This window comes from Microtus oregoni, unplaced genomic scaffold, assembly GCF_018167655.1.
Source record: "Microtus oregoni isolate MIOR12 unplaced genomic scaffold, Mior012 000033F_ref0000390, whole genome shotgun sequence".
NCBI lineage: Eukaryota > Metazoa > Chordata > Mammalia > Rodentia > Cricetidae > Microtus > Microtus oregoni.
In genome coordinates this window covers 16,357,920-16,377,073 of record NW_024543092.1, presented here as the reverse complement: position 1 = coordinate 16,377,073, position 19,154 = coordinate 16,357,920, and the positions used below count along the sequence as shown (strand labels likewise).

General features: G+C 46.3%; 1 protein-coding gene across 2 annotated transcripts in view; it reads right to left on the bottom strand.

The window, feature by feature from the left end:
- The window catches only part of Zdhhc14 (zinc finger DHHC-type palmitoyltransferase 14), a 250,131-nt gene that overhangs the window by 53,841 nt on the left and 177,136 nt on the right, over positions 1-19,154 (bottom strand). For both annotated transcript variants that reach the window (XM_041680035.1, XM_041680036.1), the window contains exon 3: positions 10,636-10,794. In XM_041680035.1, coding sequence (XP_041535969.1) covers positions 10,636-10,794 — 159 coding nt within the window. The remainder of the gene's footprint in view (positions 1-10,635; positions 10,795-19,154) is intronic.

Sequence of the window (19,154 nt, the reverse complement as noted above, 5' to 3'; positions counted from 1 at the left end):
TTTTTTTTTTTTTACCATAGTCTCTTGTTGTAAAGGAACAAACTGACATTCTGAGTACAGACATCCCCAAAGGGACAGCTCTGCTCTTGGTATCCCAACAAAATTTGAGCTCTTTGGTCTAAGATTAGAGCTGCCTGTGTGTGTGTCTCTACCTTTTTAGTGTGGGCAAGCTCAGCTCTGCCTCTTCTCATTTGCTGTTCAGCTCCTTCTTACATTGCTGACTTCACGAGCTGCCCAGAGACTCAGGGTGACAGCCACTTAAAACAAGACCTTCAGAGACACAGCTCATTAAAACTTCATGGGGGCGGTTCCCACTCAAGGCCCAGAATCCTCACTCTGGTCCTACGTGAGGTTCATTCAGCCTGTCTCTCTATGGGGCAAGGGTGGGTGGGGTCACTGCTGGAACCACAGTGATGCCAGGTAAGGAAGGATCTGTGGGAGTGTCCGCAGCTGTCTCTGTAAAGCCCCATGAGGATCCAGTCTCGGGCATGGGAAACACTTCCAAGTAGCATACTAGCATGCTCTTTGTCGCCTTGGAGAAGAGACCTCAAGCCCATCTAGATTCTTCTCTGGGGTTTCACAATGGTGCCATGGCACCTAGGGTTCTTCTTTCTATTCATACTCGCTGAAGCACTAGCTCAGAGTCCAGCCTCTGCGCTCTGATGCTACCCTGGGTGTTTGTGAAGGACTTGCCTTCTCCAGAGGCTCTATTTCTGAGCTTCATACATGTCTGCCTATGTTCCCTTTGGTGGGCCCAGAAAAGGGGAAGATGCTGCTTTGGAGAGAGATGAAGGTGAGGTCTTCTATTGTCACACCTAGGACACTTTTTATTTAAGAGAATTAAGAGACCTGCCTCAGGCACTGGATACCTAGTGATGCTCTTTATGATGCTAGGATTGTGCAAACCACACGGCCGAGCAAAGCACAAGGCTACCATGTTGGTGATGGGGAGACAATAGCTCTGGGTGTCCCCTCAGGCACAGCACATCCTCACCAGCTCCGGGAGAGCTTCCACCTCACATGGAGAGGGCCATACCCCAGCTACCCACAACGGTTCCTCTTCCTGGTGCTATTGTTCCGGGTTTTCCTCAGGTCTCTGCTCTCTAGGTGTCTGAATTCACATTATCGTCACCTCTCACCTCCAACCGCCTTGTCTGCTTTCGCTCCCCTCCTCCTCTCCCACTATTTCCCATCCACTTTTTGCCCTTAGTTCTTTTCTCCCTTTGTGCGGCTGACGTCACAGGCACTAGCAGGGATCACACTCCACTCTAGCATGGCAAGGTTCATCTCCCTGCTTCCGGGTCCTCACATCTGTGTTAAGCTGCTCCAGACTAAGTTCTGGATGGAAAGCTATATTCAACAGACCCAGGACATCAGCTGTGATGCGGTGAAAATATGCAAGCTTTGCCTCTCTTCAAAGCCATGGTGTCCAGCCCTCCGACACTGCGATGTGACCTATAAATGTTCTGAACACATGTGAATTAAAGTATTAAGATCTAACATGCATGCACTCACCGCCCCTCTTAGTACTGTGATCCAGCACCACGCACACTAGTGGTTTTTTAACCCTGCTGCAAGGTGCTAGCATGACTACAGATGGGGAAAATGCATCAGGTTTCAATTCCTTAGTGAAAAATAAACCCATAAATCAGGTAGGGTAGGAAGTAGTTTTTCAAGCATAAGGAAAAGTGGCTCCTTCTGTCATATGACAAATGGCACACCGCTCTGCTATATGCTGTTGTGAGTTTAACTGCTAAGAGTCAAGAATACGTTCTAATACTACAGTAACTCTGCCAACTTACAGTGTGTGGGGCTTGGGAACAAGTGTGGCTCTCAGTTGTGATGATACTACCTGCAGCAAGGCTTTAGTTTCCCAACAGTGTGAATCTCCTTTTTTTCGAAGCCCCCCTCCCCCCCCCATCTTTCTTTTGAGACAGGGTTTCTCTATTTAGCCTTGACTGTCCTGGAACTTACTCTGTAGACCAGGCTGTCCTTTAACTCACAGAGGTCTTTCTGCCTCTGCCTCTCGAGTGTTGGGATGAAAGGTGTGAGCCACCCCAGCCAGTATTTTCCAGTATTTCTGAGTAGCATAAAGGGAAGGGGACAAGAGCATCTGGGACCAGGGGATGCCTCCACAGCGCTGCCACTGCTGCTGGCTAGGATGACTCCATTTATCCTGAAAGGACAGAGGGCAGCTACGTCCTGTACTGGTCTTCATTTCCCCTCTCTTGGAATAAAGGTTTAATCCAAGTCACTGACACCCAGTTCTGCCCACTCCGGGGACACTGAGGGAGGCACCGGGACCAGCACCCACCATCAAGAAGCTGTATACTGCTCATCTGTGTTGGGGTGGAAAGGGAAGAGGAAGGAAGGGAGAAAAGAATGACGGTAAGGCATGTTAAAATTTTTTCTTTTACATTTGTTTATTTATTTATGGTGGAAGGTGTGTTCATGCCTCAGTGTGTGTTTTGAAGGCAGTCTGTCCCTTGTCCCCTCAGGAAACAGGGCAGGACTCTGAAAGAGGCTATCCTGGCAAGACCCCAGCATAAGCATCAAGGGCTCTTGTGGGTCCCTCTGGCAATTAGTGAGGGAGAACGAGTGTGAGCGTGGGCTGAAGGTGGAGACAGCAGGACAAGGAATCACACACTACGCACCAGCCTATAAGAGGGCCGAAAGACTCCAGGAGAAGCCAGTGTCTGCCGCTTCCCTGCCAGTCCCATGCAAGGCCATAACTAAATGCAACTTGCTAGCTCATCCCGCAAGATGGTAGTGAAATCAACAACAGGGCTAATTGTCTTAAATTCCATTGCATGTGTGTGATGGACAAAGAGAACTACCTCTGAGGTAAATGGCCACACATCAACACGGCTTGGCAGTCCAAGAGCAGAGGCTTCATTTTACTACAAACCGTTCCTATGGAGTCGTTCCACATCTTTATCAAGAAAAGACAATAATTACATCCCCACAGGTCTGGAATAGGATTTTAAAATAAACATTCGGCCTCGCCTCAAAAGAGAGTCTTTCCATTTCATTTAGTCCTTCATTTCAAACACTTTCAACCTTTTAGAAAACAAAACAGCTTATTCCAACAGCCAAGCCCTTTTCATGGCCTTTCTTTCTTTCTTTCTTTCTTTCTTTCTTAAACATATTAATACGTATTAAGCTTTCCAAATTAAAGCACGTAAGCAAACGCTCATTTTGGAAGTACCCACCACTTCATAGCCTAGTATTGCCTGAGTCTACCAACAGTGTGGGGTGGTTGTGAAATATTGATGGCTGTAACCCAACAGGGCACAGCTGGGTCCACAAATACCTCAGAAGAGATTTCAGGGCTGGCAAGGTATACACCTTTTAAAAATACTATGTGTGCATGTGTGTGTGTGTGTGTGTGTGTGTGTGTGTGTGTATACACATGAACTCTATTGTTTCGCTAAATGGACGCAGTAACAAACTGCCCCGAAATTCACCTTTCTCTCCCCCATGGACCAGTGCAGCTCTCAGGTGCATGAGAGGGGCATCTCTGTGCAGCGGAAGTGGGTTGATGCAAAGTTACAACTGACCACAGTGTAGAGAATAAGAGGCTGTGGAGTGCTCAGGCATAACCGGGACTTCTGTGTCACAACCACTATCCCCAAGGTTCAGGGGATAGTGAATGTCAGGTTCAGGAAGGGTGTGTGTGTGAGAGATTGTGAGAGCCAGGGGCTGGGGAAACTGCTGTGAAACAGTGTCTTTGGGACGCGAGTCCACGAATCCCCAATAGCTGTGGTTCCTGCACAGTGTCAGGTCAGTCAGCCTTCATGCGTGATGCAGGAGCACCACAGGAGCCCCCAGACTGGGATGAGTAGGTAATGAGCTAGGGGGAGGAGTCTTCTCCAGGGGTGAGGCCCCTTGTAGTCTGAAAATGCTATAGTGGATGAGCCCACACCCGTGTGTCTATGTGCAATACTGATTAGAATCAATGGGTTATAAAAGAAGAAAATGTGAAGCTGGGGAGAAAGGGAAGTCAATAAAATCAAAATACATTGTATACATGCTTGAAATTCCTGAGGAATAAGTATTGTATTACTAAAAATTACAGTTCTGAGTGGTACAGCTTCCTTTTGTGTTTTTCCATTGTCACTTTCTACATATGTTACAATTGTAGCAACGAGGAGTGCCCCCCCCCCCAAGAGTGGACAAAAAGCTTTCTTCAAAACTTTATGTTTGGCTGCTTGTATCTGCATCTCTGTGGTTGATTTGGTGGGGGCTGGGTCATCAAATGATGTGGTTGGCACATTTTCTGCTTTTAAAAATTTAGAGATTTCTTTTAAGCCTAGTGTGATTCATTTCTATTCATGCTTTATGAACAGTTGAGGATGACAAGTACATCCCATAGAAATAAATTCAACATATTTATCATCTTTTATTAATATCCTTGATTTTCTTATCTTCTGTTGATCCAAATGATAAAAATAAAAGGGGTATATTATTTTTCACTACTGTCATGTTTATACCAGACTATACTTAAAATTTCAAATAATGTTTACTTCCTATATTTTATGCAGTGTTACTTCGTGACGACTTTTCAGTGATACTTTTTGACCTGTGAGTATGAGAAGACACAATGTTTTCTGCCTTCAGTTATGGATGCTCTGCTTTAAATACTGTCTCTGGGGGACTGATTTTTACTCTCTGACTCTAGTGAACCACAGTGCCTGACACATATATGTTCAAGAAACGCTGGTGAAATGCAGAGATATTCTGGAAACATGGAGGCACAAAATAAAGCCCCGTGTGCTTGGGTTCCAAGGAGGAAACAAATGCCATCTCCCTCCATCCCCCTTTCGCGATTTCTGTCAGGATTATTAGCTCCCTTACCAGACCCAAATATCTAAGGAGTACCTGCAGAACACTCGCCTGTATTTCAGGGCAGCTGCCAAGCCAAATCTCAGCCAGGCTAAACCTTGGGGACAACGGTGAAGCGATACCTGGGATCTAATAGCGGTGGCAGTTAGCACACAGCAAAAGTATATGCCACACACGAGGACATCCACAGTCTGACTTAATGCCACATAGCAAGCGACAAGAGCAGTAAGAGGGGACATTGTGGGACAGGAGGGAGTAAACGGTAAAGTGTGGCCAAGGGCCCAGGAGAGCAGCATGAAAAGAAAGGGGAGGGAACTTGGTGGGTTTCAATAGGACTTTACTGAGGGTGGGAAAGCCCTACCTAAAACAGCACCAACATGAGACAAAGTCCCCACAGAGGGCTTCTGGGCACTGTTGTCAGGCTGGCCAGAAATGACAAGGGGAACAGAAAACAATGGACCAGGGCTTGCCTTGCATGAAGGAGGCTCACACTGCCTGGTGTTCTCATGGCCTGGCACAGCCTGAGGGCTTTGTGCTCTACCTCCTTTGTCCTCTAAGCCCCTGCAGTTGTGGCACTGTGGGTACAGAGAAGGTCCTTTAGCCCAGAACACAGTGGGTCAAGAACCCAGGCATCTTCAAAAAGTCATTCTTAGCTTGTAGCTAAGATTCCTTCATCTAGGCAAAGCTAGGCTTCCTCACAAACCTTCATCTTCATGGTTAGAAAACGTCCTTATTAATTTGTTCATAGCATGTGATTAATTTGAAGGGAACACTCATTGCAAATTAAGGTTGTATTAAAAATACCAAATTCTGGGGCTGGAGAGGTGGCTCAGTGGCCAAGTGCACTGGTTGTTCATCCAGAGGACAAGGATTGACTCCCAGTACCCACACAGTGGTTCAAAACTCTAACTCCGCTTTTGGGGGATACAATGCTCTCTTCTGGCCTTTGCTGGTACCGGGGACACAAGGGGACACAGGTGAGGGTTCAGGCAAAACATCCATACACATAAAATATATAAAAATTAAAAAACCAATTCTGAGAATAAGGCAGCAGTAACAATGGTGAAAGCTGCTGGCGCTTCTAACACGGATGCAGCCCAGGCAAGAACAGACTTGGGTTGCCAGTCAGGGCAAGGTAGAGAGAGCTTGGAGATGTAGCTGTCCACCTCTAATTTGAGAGGACCTCATGAGCCTTTGCTTTGTTTCTTAGCCCTTCACATCATCCCCACCCTAAGGATCCGAGGGAACACAGCTCTGAAGGGAACAAGGGTGGATCCAGGCCCGGGATACTGGTTTAAAAAGGTTTTGTGGGGCCGGCAGATGGTTCAGTAGGTAAAGGTGTTTGATGCAAAGACTGATGATCGGATTTCAATCCCTGTGACACAGACAGAGGCAGAGAACCAACTCCTGCAGGGTGCCCTATGACTTCCCCACATATACCACGGCACACATGCACTCCATGATGGCCCCGACACAAACACATGTTAAAAAAAAAAACAACCCAAGATTGCCTGGATGAACAGACAGTCTCAAGTACTCTATCCCAGTTTACATGAGTGACTGATGCTGACACCCAGGGAACTAGTAAGCGAAGGAGTAAGGTTCAGAGAAAGAGACAGACAGAAAGACAGGCCCTCAGCTAAACAGCAACCACGTGAGAGAAACAGAGAAGATATTAATATGTCCTCACCTATTCCTGAAGACCATCAGGGTCCTATTAGGATAGAAAGGCACTGCCAATGCCTACCAGGATGAACCATGTGTGTGTGTGTGTGGTGTATAGAAATTTGTGGGTGGATGGATGCATTGATGTGTTCAAAGGTCAACATCAGTTCCTTAACCACTCACTACCTCATGCTTTGAGACAAGCTCACTCACTGAACCTGGGGTTCACCAGTTCAGTTAGATCAGCTGGCCAGTGAGCCCCACTGGGGCTAGAGACATGAACCTGTCTCTGTACATGGGTGCTGGGGATCTGAACACAGGTCCTCACACTTGTGGGCCAAACACATCACTGACTGAGGGCCCCCACCCTCAGCACCAAATCTTGTTTAAATAAGGTACCCAAGAGCAACACTGCTAACTTAGGGTGGGAACGCTGATGGTGATACTTACTGACCCCTTTGTCATCTATGCCACATCTGAGCAGGGTACTCCAGAGGGCACGACCCCACTTAACCCTTAGATGAAATTTATAAGCTCTATTAGGCTCGCCTTGCTTTTTAGGGTTGAACACAGTAGGGAATATTGAGAAAACTTCTTGAGTGACTAGAGCCCGACCCAGCCCTGGGTCTGAGTCAGTAGGTTCTGCCTGTTTCTATGGTTTCATCAGCGTCCAGTCTTTAAAAAACACCCCCTTCAGTCCTCAGGAAGAATGCAATTGGCTCTCATTTAAAATGTATTTAACAAAGAGAAAGAATTTTCCGAGCTAACCTGGAAATCTGCATTTTCAACCTACTCTCCTAATGCAAGACAGCAATTATCCACTGTGTCTAGGAAGGAATGACCCAAAGGCACTCCTTTCCAGGGAAGGGGAGCCTGCATTTTAACTGGGGCTTCCAACACACATTGTCTTTTTTATTTGTTTTAAGAAGTAGAACTGTTTGGGGAGGAAAAAAAAACCTTCTAGCTAAAAATCCACTAGCAGCAACCTTGCAATTACACTCCTCTGTGGGAGACTTCTGTCTTCCATTCTGTTTTCCAGATGAAGAGGTCTGCTCGTCAGTCACGCCAAAGGCCAATGTTGCACAACTAACTGGAAAAATCCAAAGCTATGTAGGCTTGGATAAGACTCTGTGTGTGTCGTGCATGTGTGTGTGTGTGTGTGTGTGTGTGCGCACACACACATGCGCACACGTATGTACATTACAATTAACAGCTTTATTTTAAACCAACTTCTTGTTAGTCACCTCACCTGTCCTCCACAGAGGGACTTTGTTAAGGTTAGCCCCAGGACTGTGGACCAAACCTTACGCCCCATCAGCTTGTACCCTTAGGCTGGGCTTCTTTTCCATTCCAGACCTTGCCACTTCCTCTCTTTTCCCTTTCCCTTCGGTGTTTCCGTCATGGAAGACTGACAAGCTTGCAGGTGGGTTGCTAGGCTGCTGTGGTGACCAAGTCCTCAGAAGGGCCACACTTGCCTCCTGTATGCTGTGTGTTGGTGACTCTAGCTTTCACAACGGGTAGAGCCCACCAGCGGGGACTCTACCTCCAACGTTTTACTATGGCGAAGACAGGCCTCAAGCTGGAAAAGCTCACACATAATTTTGGCAAGGGGACTTGCATCCAATTTATTAGTCTTTTCAAAGAGATACATACACCTATGGGCGATGTGGGACCATCCTGGGAATGACTATATGAATTTGCAGGAAATGGCAAGACCTCAACAGGAATTTTCAAACCATAATTCACTATGAGATGGGAAAGGATTTTTTCTTAAGCACGATTGTGGATCTAGCTCAGAGACAGAAGACAGGATTGAGACAAACTGGTGAAAGTGAGGAAGTGTAGAAATGAATAAAAACTTTTCACAAATGATAAGGAAGCAGATCCTTTGGGTTTGTAGATAGCAATTTCTTATTTGTCATAATACACCTTAGGAAAACAGCCCCCCCGCCCAAGCACAAGAAAACCAACAGGAGTGCTAATGTGACAGACTTTTCCATCCTGTAACAGACCCGAGGGGCGAAATGACAACCCAAGAAATGGCTCTCAAGGCTGCTCATCAGCCCTACAGGCTGTTCCCTGAATGACACCGAAGCCACCATGCTGTCTGGCTCCAAATGTCCTCAAGTTAGGCATTGTTACAAAGGGTACCAAATCATACCAAGTCAGTCACATGACCTTACAGAGACCCCATGAATCCTGCATGGAGGACAGGGTAGAGTTCTGATGTCCTAATAGCAGAGGACAGTGTTATATCAAGGACTTGCCTAGAGAAAATCACTCAAAAACATGCAGCTATAACTGTAGCAGTAACAGTAACAACAACAGTAACAGCAGCAGTAACAACAACAGTAACAACAACAACAGTAACAGTGGCAGTAACAACAGTAACAGCAGCAGTAACAACAGTAACAGCGGCGGTAACAACAGTAACAACAACAGTAACAGCAGCAGTAACAACAACAGTAACAGCAGCAGTAACAACAACAGTAACAGCAGCAGTAACAACAACAGTAACAGTGGCAGTAACAACAGTAACAGCAGCAGTAACAACAGTAACAGCGGCGGTAACAACAGTAACAACAACAGTAACAGCAGCAGTAACAACAACAGTAACAGCAGCAGTAACAACAGTAACAGCAGCAGTAACAACAGTAACAGCAGCAGTAACAACAGTAACAGCAGCAGTAACAACAGTAACAGCAGCAGTAACAACAGTAACAGCAGCAGTAACAACAGCAACAGCAGTAGCTAACACTTGCTCATAGCCTGGCACTATTCCGACTGCTCTGTGCCATCTTTAAACCATCACACTACAAACATGAGGAAAGCATGGCACAATTTAAGTAGCTTGTCTAAGTCACACTGGTGGCATCTGGTGCCTGGCTACACTATGCCATAGCCCTGGCTCCCAAGTACAGCCTCAACTACATAAGAAGGTAGAGGAAAATTCCAAGCTTCTCTGTAGGGGACCAAAAACCAACAGAAATTTAAGTTAATAAGAACCAAGACAAATGCAGACAGGGAAAACATAGCTCTTGTATCAAACTGCAGATTATTAAAGTTAGGATAAAGTGAATTGAAGATTAATAAGGTATCTTGGTGCAGTGGGAATTACCTTGTAAAGTTTAATTTTTCTCAGGAAGAATTGAGACTACAAATTCTGAGACTGAAGGACAGCATTGGGAATCAATAATATGTTACTGAAGGAGACATTGTCCCAAGGGTACCCATCTCCATCCAGGTGCAAGGGCGCCAACTTTCCACTTTCACCTCTGTGGCGGCAGGCTACAGGACTGGGGAACTGCAGTCTTCCGCAATGTGGCCAATCTTTACCCTGTCTTTGTTGTCACCCTCTCTCTTAGGAGCTATGCCTAAGATGAAGATGGCCTATAGGCACACTGACCAGCTCTCAACCTAAAGGGACAAGAAGCCTGGCCACAAACATTAGGGTCTGGGACCCAAGTCAGTTGCAGAAGCTGGTATAGGGTCAGTAGCAGGATTATTTACAACCAGGGACCTCCGAGATAACATCTTCCCTCTGCCCACCCCATCCCCATCTGAGCTCTAGCCCCATGTGGAAGTTGGCTGTTTCTACCTCCTTCAGATCCAAGGCCTTCCTCATCCCCAGAAGAAGCTCTGAGTAGTGGGGCAGGGAGATGCCCAAAGCATATGCTTCATGTGTGCAGCCAGCTCTCAGGCAATGGAGGGACCCAGGGCTGTAACAGAGGGACCCAGGGATGCAACGAAGGGACCCAGGGCTGCACAGAGGAACCCGGGGCTGCAATGGAGGGACCCAGGGCTGCAATGAAGGGACCCAAGACTGACATAACTTTATTTTAAGCATCTGCTTATCTGGACTCCAGGAAGAACAAAGGCCCATGTGCTGGGAAAGAAGGTCCAGATCTTGGTAAGATTAAAAGAAAAAAAAAGAAAATCAACCTAAAAACCAACCTACCGTGAAAGAGAGTGGTGAGTGCAGGCATGGTGAATGTGTTCAGTGGAGACAGACACATGCATTGGCACAGCAGCCGCTGCCAAGCCTTTAGTAGACGCATGAAAAGCGGCTCCTCTCCATTTAGCACCCTAGCACTGCTGCTGGCGCAGCGTCCGGGCCCTACTCACCTACGCAGTTATCACACAGGCTGCAGTGGGAGGCTCGAGGGGGGCGGAAAATCTTGCAGGTAAAACAGTACTTTAGCTTCACAGTCTGGCCATTGATGATGACTTCTTTGGTTCTGGGAGGTGGGCGGTACCCCCCTGAACTGGTGCCGTTGGCAATATCTACAGAAAGAAGGAAAAACAGCACACACCGTCAGAACACCATTTCAGCCCTGTGGTCCCTGTCACCTGATTCAGGGACCAGGTCTAGTTGTGGTCAACATTCCTAGGGCAACAGCCACACTTGACTGCCCTGTGTTGTCATAGGCAACCGTGGCTTAAGGAGACTCTGAACCTATTCATGCAGGCCAGAGACCAGATGAGGGGGCTCTGGTCAGAGGCCTGAGAAGGTTTGTGATCCACTAGCAGAAGTATGCTCTCCATGGGGTCACGCCCACCTTTCCTCTTCAAGGCATGTGTAGGAGACGGTGTGGGAGAGGTACCCAAATGACTGCAGAGCAGGGGTTCCTGATCTGGCTACCAGTTCACTAACCATGGGCCAAGACCCTAGAATGGTGTGGTTTTGTTCCAGCAGCCAGTCTTGTCAATGGACTCAGTGACCTTCCTTTTGTCTCTTGAGCTGAGTTCTTCAAGCCCAGCTGAGGCATCTCCCTGCTTTGCCCATTAGCCTAAAAAGTACCAGTGTGGGGTGATAGGGGAGAAATATCCATTTTACAAACATCTATTTCCATGAAAAATTATTAAATGCATATTTTTAAAAAATCACTTGCATATTTTTGACACTATTATTTTTAGAGCCAGTTTTTAAATGTTAAAATAAAATACAAATTTATCTCTTCTCCCCCAGAATTTACAATTATTTATTTGTATGTGAGAGAGGGTGAGCATATCATGTGTGTGTGTGTGTATATGAGTATGTTTGTGTGTGTGTATGTGTATATGTTTGTGTGTGAGCATGTATGTGTGAGTGTGTGTATGTATGGTATGTGTGTGTGTGAGAGAGTATAAATGTGCATGTGTGAGTGTGTGTGTGTGTGTGTGTGTGTGTACAAGTCAAGGAAGTCAGTTCTTTCCTTTCCAGGGTTAGAACTCAGGCTGTCAGGCTTGGTAGCAAGCACCTTTGTCCACAGAACTGGCCCCTGAGTCTTATTTTTTTTTAAAGTTTCCTTTGATCTCACAGTTGGGTTCTTCTCTCTGGTTGTGTAACAGGAGGCTGCTTGTTTGTCCCGGCCACCCAGAACCAAAATAACCACACAGAAACTGTATTATTCAAATCACTGCTTGGCCCATTAGCTCTAGCTTTTTATTGGCAAACTCTTACATATTAATTTAACCCATTTCCATTAATCCGCATGTCACCATGAGGTCGTGGTCTACCAGCAAAGTTTCAGCAGTCTATCTCTGGTGGCTCCATGGCATCTCTCTCTGACTCCACCTTCCTCTTCCCATGCTAAGGGCCAAGTCAGTTCTTTATTCATTAACCAATAAAAGCAACACATAGACAGAAGGACGTCCCATACCATGGTCACACATGAGAATCAGCAGGCAGCTGGTTACACCCCACCCCCGCACACATCACATACTGACTCTTGAGACCCCAGCTCTGGAGAAGGTCTGTTCCAGCTTTATTCACAGGCTGACTCCTCACAGCCCTGCTAGGTCAGCCAAGAAGAATCTAGGGAGCCAAAGAGAACAGCAAGAACCCTTTGAGGGCGTTTGCTAAGACTCTGGAGTGGTCCCAGAAATCTCTGGAGCTGGTGAATTGAGGGTAGATACTCATTTTCGTTCACACCCACTATCATACCCAGCACACTTAGCCGATTCCCAATGTGGTAGGCATCAGTGACATCATCAACACAAGCCCTCCACACAGTCTAGACAATTGTCTGAAAAGTTCTGAAACTACTGGTATCCTGCAGTTGGCCTTAGAATTCCGATTTCATTGGGGTGAGCAGAATCAGGCATGGAGATTTAAAAGGCTCCTCCCAGATACGCTAAACAGTAGCCAAGGCTGACAGCCAATAGCATGGGGTCCACAGAGCATTTATTTTATGCAACAGTTCATCAGAGAAGAGGGCTCTCAGCTCATGCAAAACATGGCATAGGAAGCTACATTTTGCCCAATTCTCCAGTGACCCCTGTACTTCAAGCCTTAGAACCTAGGTCCATGGTGAACATGGCTTCACTCAGAGACACACCACTAAACAGACCCAGCCACCTTAGCCACTCATGCAAGCTTAGCTACACTGATGGTACCTGGGGAGCTGAACTCTTCTCCTCACAGAGAGAATGCGTTAGAGGCTGTGGGATAGCCTTCGAGTTTTGTGTTAGTGAGATGCCCACCCCAGTGGTAAGGAGTGCTTTAGAGCTGTTGCTTCCATTGGCCACAGGTGGAAAATGGAAGTTCCACCAGCAGGGTGCAAACAAACAGAGATGAAGGAGCGTTCAAGGAAGGTCATGATGGGAACAACAGGACAGTTCACCCCTTAACCGCTTCTCAGAACTGGGCCTCTTGCTTAGAACCATTAGATAGCCGGGAAGCCAACTTTGGGGCCATAGGTTGGTTGCCTTGCCAACCTGGATACCCTCTTGGTACCCTCCCCCAACATGCTACCCTGGTGACCTCCCTATCAAGCGATGCTAAAGCCAGCAGCATCCAGTGTGCATAACGGGAAGAGGAGTCAGGATGGAGGATGGAGAAGGCAGGGACCGTGCCACTGTGGCTGAGCACCAGGAGGAAAGGACAGACTCAAAGCACATTGGTGAGGAGGGAAGATCTCTGTGAATGCCAACTGTGTGGCTTGGAGGCCTAAAATAATCTGGCAGTTTATGTCAGCTGTGACATGGACTGAATGTATTTAGCTCTAGCAAACATGAGTTTAAAAAAGCTAGAAGATCAGTTACAAAGAAACTCAATCAAATATCCGTGTTAATTTCACCCACAAAGCTTTGAAGCTGCATCCCCAAGGTGAATACTGTAAAAAGCAGAGATGGCAAAGCACCCAGCACCAGCCAGCACATTGTAGCAAGCTTAGCCCTGCACAGCACCGTGTAGCAAGATTTGCCCTGCACAGCACCATGTAGCAAGATTTGCCCTGCACAGCACCATGTAGCAAGCTTAGCCCTGCACAGCACCATGTAGCAAGATTTGCCCTGCACAGCACCATGTAGCAAGATTTGCCCTGCACAGCACCATGTAGCAAGCTTAGCCCTGCACAGCACCATGTAGCAAGATTTGCCCTGCACAGCACCATGTAGCAAGCTTAGCCCTGCACAGCACCATGTAGCAAGATTTGCCCTGCACAGCACCATGTAGCAAGCTTTGCCCTGCACAGCACCATGTAGCAAGATTTGCCCTGCACAGCACCATGTAGCAAGCTTAGCCCTGCACAGCAGCTTGACCAAGTGAATCTTTGTGAGCGCTCCTCACAATAGATCCAATTGATCTTATATCTCCACAGCACTCCTTTCAGAAAGATGAAACTTGTTACAAAGTGAGCCGAAAACTAGGATTCAACAGATGGTAAACTATAGCTTAAGCAGTTAGCCAAACCCTAAAACCCATTGAATAGGTAATTAGAAACTGATACACTAAGTAGTAATAATAATAATGAAATAAAAAAATTAAAAATTGAAATATCGGAAGACCCAATTCAGAACCCAACTATGCCATGGACTGATGGGAAAATCAGAGGACCTATAAAGAAGAAAGCAAACAATAATAACAAAAATTATCAATGAGATAGTATTTACAAAGGGCTGACCCTGCGTCACAGGTGCTGGGTGGGACTCAGGCGGCTTAGAAGGTCTCCTGTGGCTGCCTGCCGAGTCATGAGTCTCCTGTCTCATCTTCCTGGGCCTTTGGAATCGGATTCATTATCCCCAATGACCCTGGAGTAGCTTTCTAAATGTCCACAGGATCCTCAGAGCCCCCAGGCTGCTCTGCCCACTGCTGTCTTACATGGAGTTCACGCTGCAAACCTTGCAGCCCCTCTGCGTGCTCCGGAGGAGCCAGCTGCTGCAGGGCTGGGCCATACGCACAGTGGTCCCTGCGCTGGGCTGGAGATCATCTCAACTTTCAGGCCCAGTTCAGGCTTCTCTTGTGAAACTGGCTGGCACCCATGGGATCTCACTGTGTTTATCTATTTACTGAACTCTGCTGGACTTCTATGTGGCGCCCTTGACACATGGGGCTTCAAGCACTAACCTAAAGACACAGTTTTCCTTCAGTGTTTGGACTGAAGCTGGTGGCTGGTCACAAAGCTTGTCCCCCTTTGAGCTTTTCAGCAACAGCTGCAGCCCCAGGTACACAGCATACAGGCTGAAAGGGGGAGTTCAGTGTTCTGGTTTAATCCCCAATTATTCTCTGTGGGACTTTTTGTGTGTGCGTGTGCAACAATCGCGCTTCTGTTTCTGAGAGATGTTCTTTGTGCCTTTAAACACAGCTCCTGGGAAAGAACAATCAAGTCTACAATAGCTAATCATTGGAGAGCGCTAGAATTTGGGGGTAAAAATGGTCAGCAGCTTTGTAAGCTTAAGGAACTACTCCTTCCCAAGGGCATTTTACACACGCGTTCTGAAGGAAAGCACAAAAGCCTGAAATGACTTACAAGCACAAAGGCCCCTTTTCCTAATGGCTGAGTTGTTGGCAGAGGGGTGGAAATGATAATGTGTATTTGTGCGTCTGTGTCTGGCACCAGCCTTGCAGTCAGAACAGTGGGCAAAGACTTAGGGGTCCTGAGGGTAGGAAGGAGAGGGTGGACACGCGTACTCAGGAATGGGAAACTAACATTGAATGAGGTCTCAGTGAAAGAGAAATCCTGGGATAGCCAGGTGTTTCTGGAAACTGTTCCTTAACATCTGCCTGCTTGTTCAAGGCCTGTCTTCGAAAGGGAAGCCATTGTTTTCTCCCGAGGGAGCAGGGTGCTTACATGAAGGACCCATTTGATCCCATAGTGCTGATTTCTAGCCCAAACTGCTATAGGTAACTGGACTCTGCTGTCTTACACTACAGGAGAAAAATGTCACCTTTGAAGATGTGGAGAAAGATTCTCTCCCCAGCTGAAGAGTTCATCTGGAGGAGTGGCATTCCCTGGTGCGCTGAAGTTTCACAGACCATTAACTTACTGACGGGGCAACCGCCAGAGCGGTGGGAGTCTTTGCTAACGGGAGTTTAGTCAGCGTGAAGACAGGGCACGGGGCAAATGGGACTTCATACTCCAGTCCACAAGATGCTACCGCAGTGTAGAGTATAGCCATTCACTGCCATAACACAGCCACGGATTTAATAAATCTCAATATTCAATAGAGGTCTACGAGCCACCCAACAGTCTCCTGGGTGCTGTGGCTAGGAGCGTGCACGGGAAATGTCCCCTGTCCTTTGTGGCCTATACTCTAGGGAAGGGCAGATCAATTCAGACAATAGGGTTTCTATCATTTAAATACACAAACAAGTCACGCTACAGATCAGCTCACACCTGGCCAATGGTCAGGATCACTCGGTGTAGGTAGTTATCATCCAGGGGTGATTCTGCCCACAGGGAAGTGTAAAAATACCTGGAGACATTTTTAATTGTCCCAAATAGGAGGTAGTGCTCCCGGCAACTGGCACGGAGACCAGGCATACTGTGAAATACCCCCCAATGCACAGGCCAGTCCTTCACAAACAAGAATCCCAAAACCCATATATTAATAGCAGGGAGGCAGAAAAGCGACTCTAAGTGTGGTGCGTGAACCAGCCGTCTTGGTAATTAAAAGGAGCTTGTTCGCAATGAATCAGTTTGGTGCCTGCCCCATCCCGAGTCACCTTATCTGGAACCTGCATTTTCAAAGATCCCCATGGGATTTGGGCACTCGTGAAAGTTTGGAAATCATGACTGTTGGTGACACATTCCTCCGTAGGTGGGATAAACCTGCGGGCAGGCCAGACAATATGCTACTTAAGCCTGGTGAAGTCCTCGCTCGCTTGTTTTTAGGTACTGACGAACACTGTGCAGAAAAAAGTTTATTTACCTGGAAACTATACGGGGGGGGGGGGCAGGGGAAGGGAGAGGAAGGGAGGAAGGGAGGGAGCGAGAAGACAAGGGAGAGAGACTGACTTTACTCCTCTTGGGTGGTCAGAACCAAGGATGGACTTTTCTAAATGCTCGAGACTCATAGCTGGTGACGTGGTTGACTAAGAATGGTGGTGATAGAGAGGAAGGAAGCAATGCCATTGGCTGAGATGTCAATGCTGCACAAAGAACTGATACAAAAGTTACGGAAAGTCGGCACCGCCAAAACAGTCCAAGTCTGGCTTTCAACTTTTTGTCTGGGATATTGTGAAAGAAAACTTTTACAGATAACCTCCACATATGCAATACAGTCAGGCGTGATGCACTTGGTTGACTGAGATGGGCCCAGTGTCTTAGTCCTCTGCACCGTCCTCCTAAGGACACAGTGTGAAAACCGTCATGGAAGACGACAGATGTGGTCTAGATTATCAATATTAGGTGAGAATGTATTTATTACATCAACCTATTCATGAAAGATTCTGTACATGTATATGTTGTGAAATTGATGGAATGCCCGCACGTGGTATTTTTGGCAAGCTGGTGGAGTGGGAAATGCCAATGTTCACAATTAATTCGGCGACTGTAAACTGAAATATTTCTAAAGATAATATTGGAATCTTAAGTTCCAGAAAACAGAAACACAGAATACTATCAGTGTGATTTTTATTTTTTATCTAGCGAGACTAGGCCTCAGTGTGGTGATTTAAATGAGAATGGCCCCCATAGGCTCATAATGTTTAAATACTTGGTCCTCATTGGGAAATGTTTAGAAATGATTAGGATGTGTGTCCCCTTAAGGGCTGTGTCATTGGGAGCAGGCTTTGAGGTTCAAAAGTCTGTGCCATTCCCAGTTAGCTCTCTCTGTTTTCTGGCTGTGTCTCAAGATAGAAGTTCTTAGCTACTGCCCCAACGCTATGACTGCCTGCCTGCTGCCATGGTCACAGACTCACCTTCTGACACTGTAAGCCCAATATACCCCTTTTGTGTAAATTGCTTTGGTTGTGGTGTCTGTCACAGCAACAGAAGAGGAGCTAAGACACTCAGGCAAGTGTGGATTCCCGTTGTTCAGAGATGCTATGATTCATACCGCCTGATGCTACAATGTCCACAGCTATCAAAGGCATGTCTCTCTGAGGCTCCTCAGATCCCAGAGGACAATATGTATTGTATATATGTTTATGCATAAAAATCATTAATTTTTGCAGCTAAAGATGAAAGAAAGAAAATGCTTAGTTGTGACAACCCTTTTAGTTTAACTAGCCAAGCTAATCTAATATATGCTCATAACAAATGAAAATTAATGACGATCTTATTTTGGGGGGCACTCTTTTCCAATTGGATACAAAGCCTTGTCCTTGAATATAAAAGAAAGAAAAGTGCCTTTGTCCTTGTAGAATTTAATTTTCCTCAAATGTCAGATTCCCCTGCACACATGCACACAAAACTGCTGTGCTGTGTAAATCGAAAGTCAGTTCTGAAGGCCAAAGCTCCAAATATTTGCCTGTGTTTGTACTCTGTGGGGGTAGATTCTGCCCCGTCAGAGAGAATGGCTCCTGTACACAGATAGAGATCAGCACAGCTTGCCAGTGTTCTGTTATTGTACGACAAGCAGAAGAGAACAAAGAAAAGCGGTGGGCACTGAACACCATGCTGTGGCAGGTCACGGTTTGGTGTCACCACCAGGAAATCTGACATGCTTCTATTCAAGCTCAAGAGGTGGTATGAGGGCATTGGTGAGGTCCTGGACATGAGGGCTGGCTTCTATCTCATTTGGCACATGCTATTGTAAGAATTCTATCTGCAGCCCCGAGGGAAAGTGATCTAAAGATGTCACAGAAGCAAGGGTTGCTACTTACACATGTGCTATGCTTTAAAGAACAGAAGTGTCCACTTGGGAGGGCCCACTCTTTCCTTTTTTGTCTCTCATCAATATATCTTGTTTAAAATGAATAAAAATCCTCAGTGGGGTAATTAGTATAAATGTCTCTCTCCATATATATATATATATATATATATATATATATATATATATATATATTCTCTTCTCTATACATATTTATACACACAGAGAGAGACATTTATATATACTATATGTACATAGTTCTATACTCTTTTTACACATACTTCAAAAGCATTTTTTTTTTCTTTTTGGAACAAGGTTTCTCTGTGTAACAGTCCTGGCTGTCCTGGAACTCACTCTGTAGACCAGACTGATCTCGAACTCACAGAGATCCACCTGCCTCTGCCTCCCCAGTATTGGGATTAAAGGTGTGCACCACCACTGCCTGGCCCTAAAGCATTCTTATATCACCAATATAACCAGTTGGAAACTGTAAGGCAAGTACTGCTCCATGTACAGTAGAATCACTCTAAACCTCCAGGATAAATACACGATAAATAATGACAGGAAGTTCCATATGAAGCAAACTATAGAACAATATGGAGTCTTTGAGGAAAATTTGAAAAACC